This window comes from Lethenteron reissneri, unplaced genomic scaffold, assembly GCF_015708825.2.
Source record: "Lethenteron reissneri isolate LAM-NWPU_2019-01 unplaced genomic scaffold, ASM1570882v1 scaffold_1341, whole genome shotgun sequence".
NCBI classification, from domain to species: domain Eukaryota; kingdom Metazoa; phylum Chordata; class Hyperoartia; order Petromyzontiformes; family Petromyzontidae; genus Lethenteron; species Lethenteron reissneri.
Genome location: NW_026891049.1, coordinates 12,144 through 25,000, shown reverse-complemented (window position 1 = coordinate 25,000; position 12,857 = coordinate 12,144). Strand labels below are relative to the sequence as shown.

Genomic DNA, 12,857 nt, shown 5'->3' with positions numbered 1-12,857 from the left:
TGAGTGGGTGAGTGGGTGGGTGGGTGAGTGAGAGGGTTGGTGAGTGAGTGAATGAGTGGGTGGGTGAGTGAGTGGGTGGGTGATTGGGTGAGGTTGGTGAGTGGGTGGATGAGTGGTGAGTGGGTGGATGAGTGGGTGGGTGAGTGGGTGGGTGAGTGAGAGGGTTGGTGAGTGAGTGAATGAGTGGGTGGGTGAGTGATTGGAAGAGCTCAACGAGGGGGATGACGGATGCGGGGCGGAGGGCCGGAACGACGAGGCAGAGTGGGAGGATGCGCGGGGGGGGGCGTGGGAAACAAAGAGAGAGTTCCCGCCGTTGAGTTGAACCGTGCCGACGGAGATGATCCTGCGATGGGTGAAGGCCAAGAAACAAAATGGCGGCACTGAAGGGTCGAGTGACGACGATGCGTTGTTCTTTGGTTCTTTCGGTAAAGTCGCGTCTAAAGATAAAATAATAAATTAAATAATAGCATAATACGACGTTTCGATCGCAACACAAGCAATCGTCATCAGGTATAAATGAAATAGCAACAAAAAATCTAACCAGAAAACTATAGACAGACATATAAGCAGACAGACATCACCAAGATACATAGAGAGAGAGTAACACAGGCACAGAGAGGGGTGATCGTCTCTGTGGCGAGGCCTTAAATAGACAGAGGGGGGCGGAGGCAGAGAGAGGGAGGGGTTAGAGAAAAAAATTACATGTCAATGAGTACGAAGAACGCGTAGTAAAGTACGCAAGCTTGAACATTAGGAGAGAGGGAGAAAGAACACACTAAATTAATTTATCTGTCTGTCTATAGTTTTCTGGTTAGATTTTTTGTTGCTATTTCATTTATACCTGATGATGATTGCTTGTGTTGCAATCGAAACGTCTACGACGTCACGAAAGCTCCAAAATTAACGATGCTTTGACTCGTGATAACTCGCCGGTCGCTCTGAGAACAAATGCGTCGCAAGCAGACCACTGCCGTGCCTGAAATGTGTTTTGTGGATGCAGGATGTTTTTTGAGCAAAGGTGTTTCTGGACTAACTGAAATGCTGTTGGAATGAGTGGGTACTAGGGGCGAGGTGTTTTTTCGTATTAAAATGATTGCAAAGAGGTGGAAAACGGAGTTAGGAATGGGCATGTTAAATGTGGATAGATAATGCTATGATTAGGAACATCTGTAGATGGAAGATACAAGAACGATCTGGAAAAAGCCTTTTATGTGCACACTTTAAAAAAGAATAAGTTTTCTACCAGTGCCGTCTTTTACAAAAGCAGCGTTACTCAATGTTTACAATGTTAAAGGTTTGCTTTCGCTAGTCTTGAAAAGATAAAAGTATTCTGCTAAACTTTCACGCAGTGTTATTTGACATAGCATGCAGCTTGTGTAGTTTACACTGTTTGTGCAATTCCTCCTCGGTTGTTGTCGTCTCTCTGAAGCTGCGGTGTTTGTTTGTTTGTTTACACGTTGTCATCTCTGTAGTTTATTCATTCCGTTTTACATGCAAGTAGAATGACGTTGTTGTTGTTCTTCTTGGTTCTTTCGGTAAAGTCACGTAGAAGGGAAATAATAAAATAATAAAAATGAAACATAATAAAATAATTCTCACGACGTTTCGGCAACACCGCAAGCAGCCGTCCTCAGGTGGAGAACAGGTCTGTCGGAAAGACAGCGTCTGAATGAACAGGTCTGTCTTTCCGACTGTCTTTCCGACAGACCTGTTCATTCAGACGCTATCTTTCCGACAGACCTGTTCTTCACCTGAGTACGGCTGCTTGCGCTGTGGCCGAAACGTCGTGAAAATTATTTTATAGTTTTATTTTTATTATTTTATTATTTCCCTTCTACGTGACTTTACCGAAAGAACCAAGAAGATGAATCCCTGCAGTCACGAAAGCTTTAAATCGAAATTTAAAGTTGTTGTTGTTTACAATTGCCAGCCAGAACATGAGTCAGTATTAATACTGTTTGAGCAAGATATTTGTAACATTTTAACAAATCGTCCAGACCACTCACTGGCCTGCGTTGTACTGCGCGTACTATTTTAGCGGTGTATTTTAGCGATGTATTTTAGCGTTCTCTTTGCAAGTTGCTGTTTGACAAACGTCAGTGTATTTCTCCTGGATGTACAACCCCGTTTTTAACGAGCTTCCATTTGAATACATTTTGTTTATCGACGCAGCCAAGGCTGCCAAGACTTGAATTTCTACATTAAAACTCAGAAATAAATCTCAGCGTCTTTATCGTAATGATCGCATTGCTCTGCAATGCTGGCGAGGGGGTGTCGGTGTGCAACTCCCGTATGCGCGATCCTCTCTTAGGACAAGAGACGCACACTTCCATTTCTTGCGCTTATCCAGAGTTCGAAGTTAACGTTCTCCCATTAAGTAAACAGAAGCATGATAATTGGTTTTTTACCCTTCTATCTGGCAACAAAACTGTGACCTTTTTTACAAGGAGTCATGTTTGCATAGACCACAATCCCTGCAGTCGTAATGCAAACAAAACACAACTCTGATAATGTATGCACTGTCCTTGAAGTTGATTGGTCCACACCCGAGACAGCTTTCCTTAGAGCCTAGTCTCACATGGGTTGGACCAGATGATGCCAAAAGGCGTACAACTCAAAGACAATGCACCATCAGAGTATGAGAGCTCGGGGTAAGCATTTACATCATTGGAACCTCATTTGCCAGTAAAAAATAGAATTGTTTTTTGTACCCTTCTATCTGGCAACAAAACTGACACCTTTTTTACATGTTGCCATGTTTGCATAGACCACAATACCTGCAGTCAGAATGCAAACAAAACACACAACTCTGATAGTGTATCCACTGTCCTTGAAGTTGATTGGTCCACACCCGAGACAGCTTAGTCTCGCCCTCGACGAACGAGCCACTGCACGGACCCACCTCGTTCTCTTCACACCACCCCCAGGTGTTGATTGTCAACCCTCACCCGGGTGCTCACCGGCTCGAAGCGTCGTGGTTAGAGCGACTTTGACTGGGGGCCGTGGGGTGCTCACAGCGCGGCTCTGTGAGTCAGCCCACGTTCAAGGCTAGTGTGATTGTTGCACTCGAATGAGCGTTGGGGCAGTGCAGAGGTCGCAACCGGGTACCCGATACCCGTACCCTACCCGATACCCGGCTACCCGTACCCGACCGGGTACGGGTAGCCGTTCGCGACCCTGGTGCGGCCAGGTACGGGTAAGGAAACAAAACCCGTTTGCGACCTCTGGGGCAGTGTCCCATCTAATAATAATTCAAAACAATAGATACATCATGTGCCTGCAGAGCTGTGAGTCGGTGGTGGGACATGTGCACATTGCCACAGCAGCAGCAGGGTGGGTGTATTGTATAGGCCGCAGACTTCTTCATCGCAAGGCCACCAGCGACATGACGCAAATGTGAAAACACACCCCCCCCCCCCCCCCCCCCAATCATGCTGCTGTCGAAATCCCAAATGGTTTCAAGCGTGTGGCGGCCCTCACCACACTGATGATGCCTTCATGGCGAAAGTGGTCCCCCCCTATGAGAATGAGTGAAAAACACCGGTACAGGACAACCTCTGTTTGCTTTCCACAAAGTAGTACTCGCTTTATCGACCCCCCCGAGAGATGATTTTTAAAATTACAACTTTTTGATGGGCAATCTGTGCCCCAGCCACCGGGCGCTGTGTCCGATTCTACGACCTGAAACTTCTTTCAAACGGTCACAAAAGGTTTCCCACCCCGATGTGTTGACGGCACTGAGCGAGCGGTGGGCATCGCAGCCATCCCACGACAGGGGCTAAGTCTTCCTCAAGTACAACCGCTGCTGACTTCACCAAAAAATGAACCCGTAAAAACAAAGTTTTTCACGATAAATCCTTTATATGTGTGGCGGCTACTAGAGTCCTCTCGTCCTCTGGCTTGAGATGGCTGTCACTTATGGGTAAGATGATTGCATGGCACCATTAAGCAATTGGTAATTAAATATAATATTTTTGTCCTAAAAAGTGTAAAATTTTGGGAAAAAAATTTCACGAACATTAATTGTCACGCACAACGAGTCTGTGTGGAAAATGTCAGCTCGATTGGATCACGGGAAGTGGGTTAAAAAACGACCGAAAGATTTGCACGGTCCTAAGCAAGCAAGCGAACTTAATATAAAGGATTTAAACAAGTAAACCCGTGTAGAGGAGTAGTGGAGAGTGGTGGCGTCGTGTGCGCTGTCCGGTGCGGTGACCTCACGGGACGTGGGGTCGCACGCGCTGGGCAGTGCACGTGACATCACCCCTCCGAGGGTATATAAGGGAGACCCCGTAACGTAAGCGGGGTCACTATAGGAACGGGGGAAGTAAACAGGGTGAAGAGGGAACCAGGGATAGTGAGAGGGATCAAATAGGGAGTCTGGGGAGAAGCCGGTGGTAGCCGAAGAGGTGCTTCTCTCTCCGGTCGGTGGAGTCGGCAGACTCCACGATCCGACACGAGAGAGAGAGACCGGAGCTAGCCGGCAGGGACCCAGACTCAGAGTAGGACCCCTAGCCCCTGGGGGTTGTGCACCCTGTGTAGTATTGACCAAGAGTAATAAACCCTGGCGGAAGCCCCTAACCATACCTCCGTCTCCGAGTACGTCCGTCGGAACTTCTCTACAACTGGTGTCAGAGTGTCTGCACTGCTGCTACAATGTTTACATCGGGAGCGGAGCGCAAGAACCCAGCGACGGGACGATCGGAGGATGAAGACGGCGGGGAGGAGGCTTCGGCAGTGACCCCGGAGTCCGGGGCTCCGGTGACAGGCCCCGAGAAGACGACGGGCGGGGGTGCCAGCTCGCCGCCACCACCGCTGGAGACGGGGAGCACCCCTGCAGACCTGCTGAGGCAGCTCCTGCAGGCGATCGCGCAGCTCTGCGCCCGTCTCGACATCGCGGAGGCGAAGTTGGGTCCTCCCGGTCCGCACTCGGGATGGGAGCAACTGTCAACTGCCGGGACGCCGCGAGAGGCGGCCGCCATCTTCGCCGCGACGCCCCAGCTGGCTATTTTGCCTGCGACGTCGCCAGCGGCGGCCATGTTGGTTGGGGCGCCTCAGGCGGCCGCCATTTAACTGCGACGCTGCAGGTGGCGGCCATTGTTCATGCGACGCCGCACGTCGGCGCCATGGCTGCCATGGCAACTGCGACGCCGTTGTCCACCGTGGGTGCCGCCGCGACTTCGTGCCACACCGCGCGCGCGGGGTCTGCCAGCGGCGATGCCACAGCTCCGCACCATGCTGCGCCCGCCGGGGGAGCCCCAGGTACGTCCGGGGCTCCACACCTCGCCGCACCACGGGAGTTGCCGAGGGTGCCGCCGTGGTTCCGGCCATCGCCGCGCTGGCGGGGTACGCTGCGGGTGTCGCCGTGGCCCCGTGCATCGCTGCCGCGGCTCCTCACGATGCCGCGCCGCGGAAGTTGCCGCGGTTCCGAGCATCGCCGTGCCTGCGGGGTTTGGCGCGCCCGCCACCGCGGCTGCTATAGTTGCCGCGGCCGCGGGGTGGGCCGAGGGTCACGCCGGGGCACCGCACCTCGCTGTGCATGCGGGTTTTGCCGCCGGCGACGCCGCACCAGGCTGCTATTTTGCCTGCAGCGATCGCGGTGGGGGCCGCCGGCGACGACGCGGCCCCGCACCTCGCGGTGCCTGGGCGTTGCCATGCCGACGCTGCGGCTCTGCATCTTGCCGCGGCATGGGCAGCAGGAGCCGCCGCTCGGGGCCGGCGCGCGCCTGGCAGGAGCTGCGTTGGGCTGCTGGGCTGCTCAATTGTTCAATTGTTGTTTGTTGGTGTGTGTTGTCTGGGCCATCGGGATTCCGCCTTTTTATTGATGGCAGCGCGTGATGAGAGTTTCAAAGTTTTGAAATTTGATTGATTGTTGTCATGCTGCCTGGATGTTGTCGGTTGGTTGTGAATATGTTGGTTTGTGGTTCTGGGACTCCTCTACTTTTATATTGTTTACAGCCGAGTCGGCTGAATTTTTTTCACAGGGGGGGGTGATGTAGAGGAGTAGTGGAGAGTGGTGGCGTCGTGTGCGCTGTCCGGTGCGGTGACCTCACGGGACGTGGGGTCGCACGCGCTGGGCAGTGCACGTGACATCACCCCTCCGAGGGTATATAAGGGAGACCCCGTAACGTAAGCGGGGTCACTATAGGAACGGGGGAAGTAAACAGGGTGAAGAGGGAACCAGGGATAGTGAGAGGGATCAAATAGGGAGTCTGGGGAGAAGCCGGTGGTAGCCGAAGAGGTGCTTCTCTCTCCGGTCGGTGGAGTCGGCAGACTCCACGATCCGACACGAGAGAGAGAGACCGGAGCTAGCCGGCAGGGACCCAGACTCAGAGTAGGACCCCTAGCCCCTGGGAGTTGTGCACCCTGTGTAGTATTGACCAAGAGTAATAAACCCTGGCGGAAGCCCCTAACCATACCTCCGTCTCCGAGTACGTCCGTCGGAACTTCTCTACACCCGTAAAAACAAAGTTTTTCACTATAAATCCTTTATATGTGTGGCGACTACTAGAGTCCTCTCGTCCTCTGGCTTGAGATGGCTGCCACCTATGGGTCAGATGATTGCATGGCAGCATTAAGCAATTGGTAATGAAATATTTTTTAAAAAAATTCCCTAAAAAGTGTAAAATTTGTGAGAAAAAAATTTCACGAACATTAATTGTCACGCACAACGAGTCTGTGTGCAAAATGTCAGCTCGATTGGATCACGGGGAGTGGGTTAAAACACGACCGAAAGATTTGCACGGTCCTAAGCAAGCAAGCAAGTGAACTTAATATAAAGGATTTTAAAAAGATGCTTCCCGATGTATTGACCCTGTAAAAGTCGAGTCATTCCGTGACCAAGATCTGGATTCGCAGCCTCGCGATTGCCCAGCTTCTGCACTCTTGCCAAAGTGCAACAGTTGATGAACTACCTATTGGAAATTATTGATCGGACTAAACATCATTTGATCCACCGTAGGAATGCGATTGGCCACTGCTGCACTATGAAACAGTGCAACAGTTGATGAACTACCCATTGGGAATTATTGATCGGACTAAACATCATTTGATCCACCGTAGGAATGCGATTGGCCACTGCTGCACTATGCAACAGTGCAACAGTTGATGAACTACCCATTGGGAATTATTGATCGGACTAAACATCATTTGATCCACCGTAGGAATGCGATTGGCCACTGCTGCACTATGCAACAGTGCAACAGTTGATGAACTACCCATTGGGAATTATTGATCGGACTAAACATCATTTGATCCACCGTAGGAATGCGATTGGCCACTGCTGCACTATGCAACAGTGCAACAGTTGATGAACTACCCATTGGGAATTATTGATCGGACTAAACATCATTTGATCCACCGTAGGAATGCGATTGGCCACTGCTGCACTATGCAACAGTGCAACAGTTGATGAACTACCCATTGGGAATTATTGATCGGACTAAACATAATTTGATCCACCGTAGGAATGTGATTGGCCACTGCTGCACTATGCAACAGTTGATGAACTACCCATTGGGAATTATTGATCGGACTAAACATCATTTGATCCACCGTAGGAATGCAATTGGCCACTGCTGCACTATGCAACAGTGCAACAGTTGATGAACTACCCATTGGGAATTATTGATCGCACTAAACATCATTTGATCCACCATAGGAATGCGATTGGCCACTGCTGCACTATGCAACAGTGCAACAGTTAATGAACTACCCATTGGGAATTATTGATCGGACTAAACATCATTTGATCCACCGTAGGAATGCGATTGGCCACTGCTGCACTATGCAACAGTTGATGAACTACCCATTGGAAATTATTGATCGGACTAAACATCATTTCATCCACTGTAGGAATGCAATTGGCCACTGCTGCACTATGCAACAGTGCAACAGTTGATGAACTACCCATTGGGAATTATTGATCGGACTAAACATCATTTGATCCACCGTAGGAATGCGATTGGCCACTGCTGCACTATGCAACAGTGCAACAGTTGATGAACTACCCATTGGGAATTATTGATCGGACTAAACATCATTTGATCCACCGTAGGAATGCGATTGGCCACTGCTGCACTATGCAACAGTGCAACAGTTGATGAACTACCCATTGGAAATTATTGATCGGACTAAACATCATTTGATCCACCGTAGGAATGCGAAATTTCCACTCGTGGCTCTGAGGATAAGCACCAATATATAAAGTGTAATCCCTTGCAAGCGCTTCCAGGCTGTGCTGACTCTGTAGCTATCACAGCGGTTGAAATTATTTGTATTTTTCTCAATTTCGATTGATTCTCTAATTAGTCTTGGCCAGTAATAATTCGCTTCTGCATAACACTTCCACGTTATCAAAATTAGTTGAATGCCCTTGTTGGCAAGCATGCTCTGTCACTGTTGACAGCTGTGTTTGAGATGTAATTACCAGTCAACATCTCATTTGGGTCATTTTTATGTACCTTATACTGTATGAGATTTCTGATAATTTACATAACCAATACATTTTTCACTTTGTTTATGTAAATCGCTCGAATGCCAACGCGAGTGTTTAGTGTTGATGGCGAGTTTAGTAATTAGTCGTACGTACGGTACAAAAAAAGTTTTCCTCTAAAAAATAAAAAAAAATCTCTCTCCGCCTTGGAGCCAATCACAGTTGAGTGTTTCGCCTGTCACGTGACGCGGCGGTTTGTTTTCCCGCCAAATTTTCTGGCTCCTCCCCCTCCTCGCTGGCGGCCATTTTAGAGTCGTGAGGGGGACAAGATGGCGGCCTCGACCATGACGGCGATTCGACAGCGGTCAGTGTCACCACAATCACTCACTAACTCACTCTTACACACTTACACACTCACTATCTCACAGTTACACACTCACAATCTCACTCACTCTCACACACTCACTCTTACTCACAATCTCACTCACTCTCACACACTCACAATCTTTCTCACTAGCTCTTACACACTTACACTCACTCTTACTCACACTCTTACACTCACTCACACTTACACACTCACACTCTCACTCACTATCTCACAATCTCTCACTCTTACACACTTACACTCACTCTGACAATCTCTCACTCACTCTCACTCACTCACTATCTCTCACTGACACACTCACTCTCACTCACACTTACACACTCTCACTCACTATCACTCACTCTTAAACTCTTACACTCTCACTCACTATTTCACTCTCACTCACTCTCACTCACTATCTCACTCACACTCACAATCACGCACTCACAATCTCACACTCACTATCTCACTCACTCACTCTGACTATCTCACAATCTCTCACTCTTACACACTCTTACACACTCACTCACAATCTCACACTCACTCACCACACTCACACTCAATCTCACTCTCTCACAAGCTCACAATCTCACTCACTATCTCACTCACAATGACACTCACTCTTACACTCTCACACACTATCTCACACACTGACTCACTCACTCACAATCTCACACACGCACACACTGACAATCTCACACTCACTCACACACTCTCACTCACTATCTCTCACACTCTTACACACTTACACTCTCACTCTGACACATTCACACTCACACACTCACTATCTCACACTCACTATCTCACAATCACTCACTCACTCTCACACACTCACTATCTCACTCACTCTCACACAATCTCACACTCACACACTGACAATCTCACACTCACTCACACACTCACTCACTATCTCACACACACTCACACTGACACACTCACTCACTATCTCACACTCAGTATCTCACAATCACTCACTCACACACTGACAATCCCACACTCACTGACAATCTCACTCTCACACACTGACAATCTCACACTCACTCACACACTCACAATCTCACACTCACTGACAATCTCACACACACTGACAAACTTACACTCACACACTGACAATCCCACACTCACTGACAATCTCACTCTCACACACTGACAATCTCTCACTCACACACTCACAATCTCACACTCACTGACAATCTCACACACACTGACAAACTTACACTCACACACTGACAATCCCACTCTCACTCACTGCCCCAACACAATGAAGGCTGCACATGGGCAAGGCCGGATTAAGATTGTGTAGGCCCCTGTACTACAAGATGCTGTGCCCCCCCCCCCCCCAGTAATATTTACAAAAGGAAAACAAAGTTAAAGAAAAATAATAAAATGTTTTTATTTTTTACTTTTCTCTTAATATCTTTATAATTCTTTAATTAGTAAAAATAATGACAATTTTATTATTATTTAATTATTACAAATTATAATAACATCTGTTTTTATTGGTTCTTTAGGTAAAGTCACATAGATGAAAAAATGTTTTTTTTTATAAGGCTAACAAGAAATAAAATTCATCATTCACGAATGAAATTACTTTTCACTTAATCTCTGGAGGTCAATACTCTTTGGTTCTTTAGGTAAAGTCACGTAGATGAACAAAATATAATAAAATGTATTTTTTACAAGGCTAACAAGAAATAATATTCATCATTCACGAATGAAATTACTTTTCTCTTAATATCTGGAGGTCTATACTCTTTGGTTCTTTAGGTAAAGTCACGTAGATGAAAAAGATATAATAAAATGTATTTTTTACAAGGCTAACAAGAAATAATATCATTCACGAATGAAATAACTTTTCTCTTAATATCTGGAGGTGTATACTCTTTGGTTCTTTAGGTAAAGTCACATAGAAGGGAAATAATAAAATAATATAAATATAAAACAATTAAAATTCTCATGACGTTTCGACTGCAACACAAGCTATCATATATTTATAGTTTTATTTTATTATTTCCCTTCTCCGTGACTTTACCGAAAGAACCAAGAATATGAAAATAATTCAATCACGACGTTTCGGAGGCAACACAAGCTTCCGTCATCAGGTGGGACAACCAGAGCACAATCACTGCCGTGAGCAGAGAGCTCTTAGTGACACGCTCTTATATAGTAGGGTGAGAAGGGGGAGGAGCCAGGGAGGAGGGATGCAGGGGGGGGGCTCCCTGCACACGGGGGATGTCTCTGTAGTGCGTGTGTGCATGTTGTAATGTGTAAGGTATATCTGCAGTCGATTTCATGTTGTGTGTAACGTGTAAGGTATAATTCTTTGGTTCTTTCGGTAAAGTCACGTATAAAGATAAAATAATAACTTAAATTAAATACGAGCATACGACGTTTCGATTGCAACACAAGCAATCATCATCAGGTATAAATTAAATAGAAAAACAAATCTAGTATACTTAGAAATGTAATGTAATACAACAGGGAGTCGGATAACATAACAATCAACACCCTACCTGGTTGATTACGTTCTTCCTGAGAATGCTAAATTTGAGAGAGAGATTTAATCTCTCAACCAGATAGGGTGTTGACTGTTATGTTATCCGACTCTCTGTTATATTACATTACATTTCTAAGTATACTAGATTTGTGTTTCTATTTAATTTATACCTGATGATGATTGCTTGTGTTGCAATCGAAACTTTGTATGCTAGTATTTAATTTAAGTTATTATTTTATCTTTATACGTGACTTTACCGAAAGAACCAAAGAATAATTCCTGCAGTCACGAAAGCTCCAAATTAAGTGTAAGGTATATTTGCAGAGTCGATCGCATGGAGAAGCCCTCGACAGAGCGCCGTGCTAAAAGGCATCAATGCGACCGGTGTCCCTACAGCACGGATCGCCCTGGACACATGAAGCTGCATGAGAGAACGCACACGGGCGAAAAGCCATTCAAGTGCACCGTGTGTGGGAAGGCTTTTGTATGTTCATCAAATTTTCGAGTTCACGAAAGAATACACACGGGTGAGAAGCCCTACAAGTGCACTGTGTGCATGAAGGCATTTGGTCGTTCAGAACCTCTTCAAAATCACGAGAGAACGCACACGGGTGAGAAGCCCTACAAGTGCACCGTCTGTGGGAAGGCATTCATCTACTCAAACTATCTTCGGATTCATCGGAGAACGCACACAGGCGAAAAGGCATTCAAGTGCACCGTGTGTGGGAAGGCATTTGTCTATTCAAACTATCTTCGAGTTCACGAGAGAACGCACACGGGCGAAAAGCCCTACAAGTGCACTGTGTGTGGGAAAGGGTTTGCTGCGTCAGGACAACGAAAGAAGCATGAGAAGATCCACGAGAGGGTGAAATCTACTTGCGATGGTCAAAGTGCTGCTCCCATGAGTCCATCTCTCATAAAACAAGAACCGGAAGAAACTGACAACTTCGCTACGTGGCCAGGAGTGATGAAGTGTGAAGAAGAGATAACGGTGAAGCGTGAAGGTCAGGGTTCGACTCCAGGAGGCGACCTCCTGGTGGATGGAGTGGACGTGAAGCAGGAGGATGAGAATCGAGATTGTCGCTTGTGATGACCCCGTCGTTTTTGAAAAAGGGGTCACTTCAGCTTTGTCGGCATTACCGGGAAAAAAAAATGTGTTCGTTTAGTAAACTGGAAAAGGACTTTGGCCATATTCCAGGGATCCATTTGTGCGCCGTTTTCTTTTTTTTTGGGGGGGGGGGGGGGAGTTAAAGATCGCGTAAATATATATACTGTATACCCGGTGCGGTTTGTAAACATTGCCCCCTAGGGGGACAAATGCGTTCAGCCGTATTGCTGGCCACCCACCCACTCACTAGTGTATAATGTAACATAGAGACCCATAGACTCACAAAGAGACCCATAGACTCATAACGCAGACCAATAGATTCATCACGCAGATACCCATAGACTAATCACACATACACATAGACTCACACAGAGACCCATAGACTCACAAAGAGACCCATAGACTCGTCACGCAGACCAATAGATTCATCACGCAGATACCCATAGACTAATCA

At 47.2% G+C, this 12,857-nt stretch overlaps 1 protein-coding gene and 1 pseudogene across 1 annotated transcript; both read left to right on the top strand.

Annotated features, from left to right (window-relative positions):
• The window catches only part of LOC133362034 (zinc finger E-box-binding homeobox 2-like), an 11,916-nt pseudogene extending 9,724 nt beyond the window's left edge, over positions 1-2,192 (top strand).
• Positions 2,193-8,775: 6,583 nt separating this feature from the next.
• On the top strand, positions 8,776-12,488 carry LOC133362036 (zinc finger protein 627-like). Its single transcript, XM_061581009.1, has 2 exons — positions 8,776-8,798; positions 11,620-12,488. The coding sequence occupies exons 1-2, from the start codon at positions 8,779-8,781 to the stop codon at positions 12,383-12,385; spliced, it is 786 nt and encodes a 261-aa protein (XP_061436993.1). The 5' UTR covers positions 8,776-8,778; the 3' UTR covers positions 12,386-12,488.
• Positions 12,489-12,857: the final 369 nt, after the last annotated feature.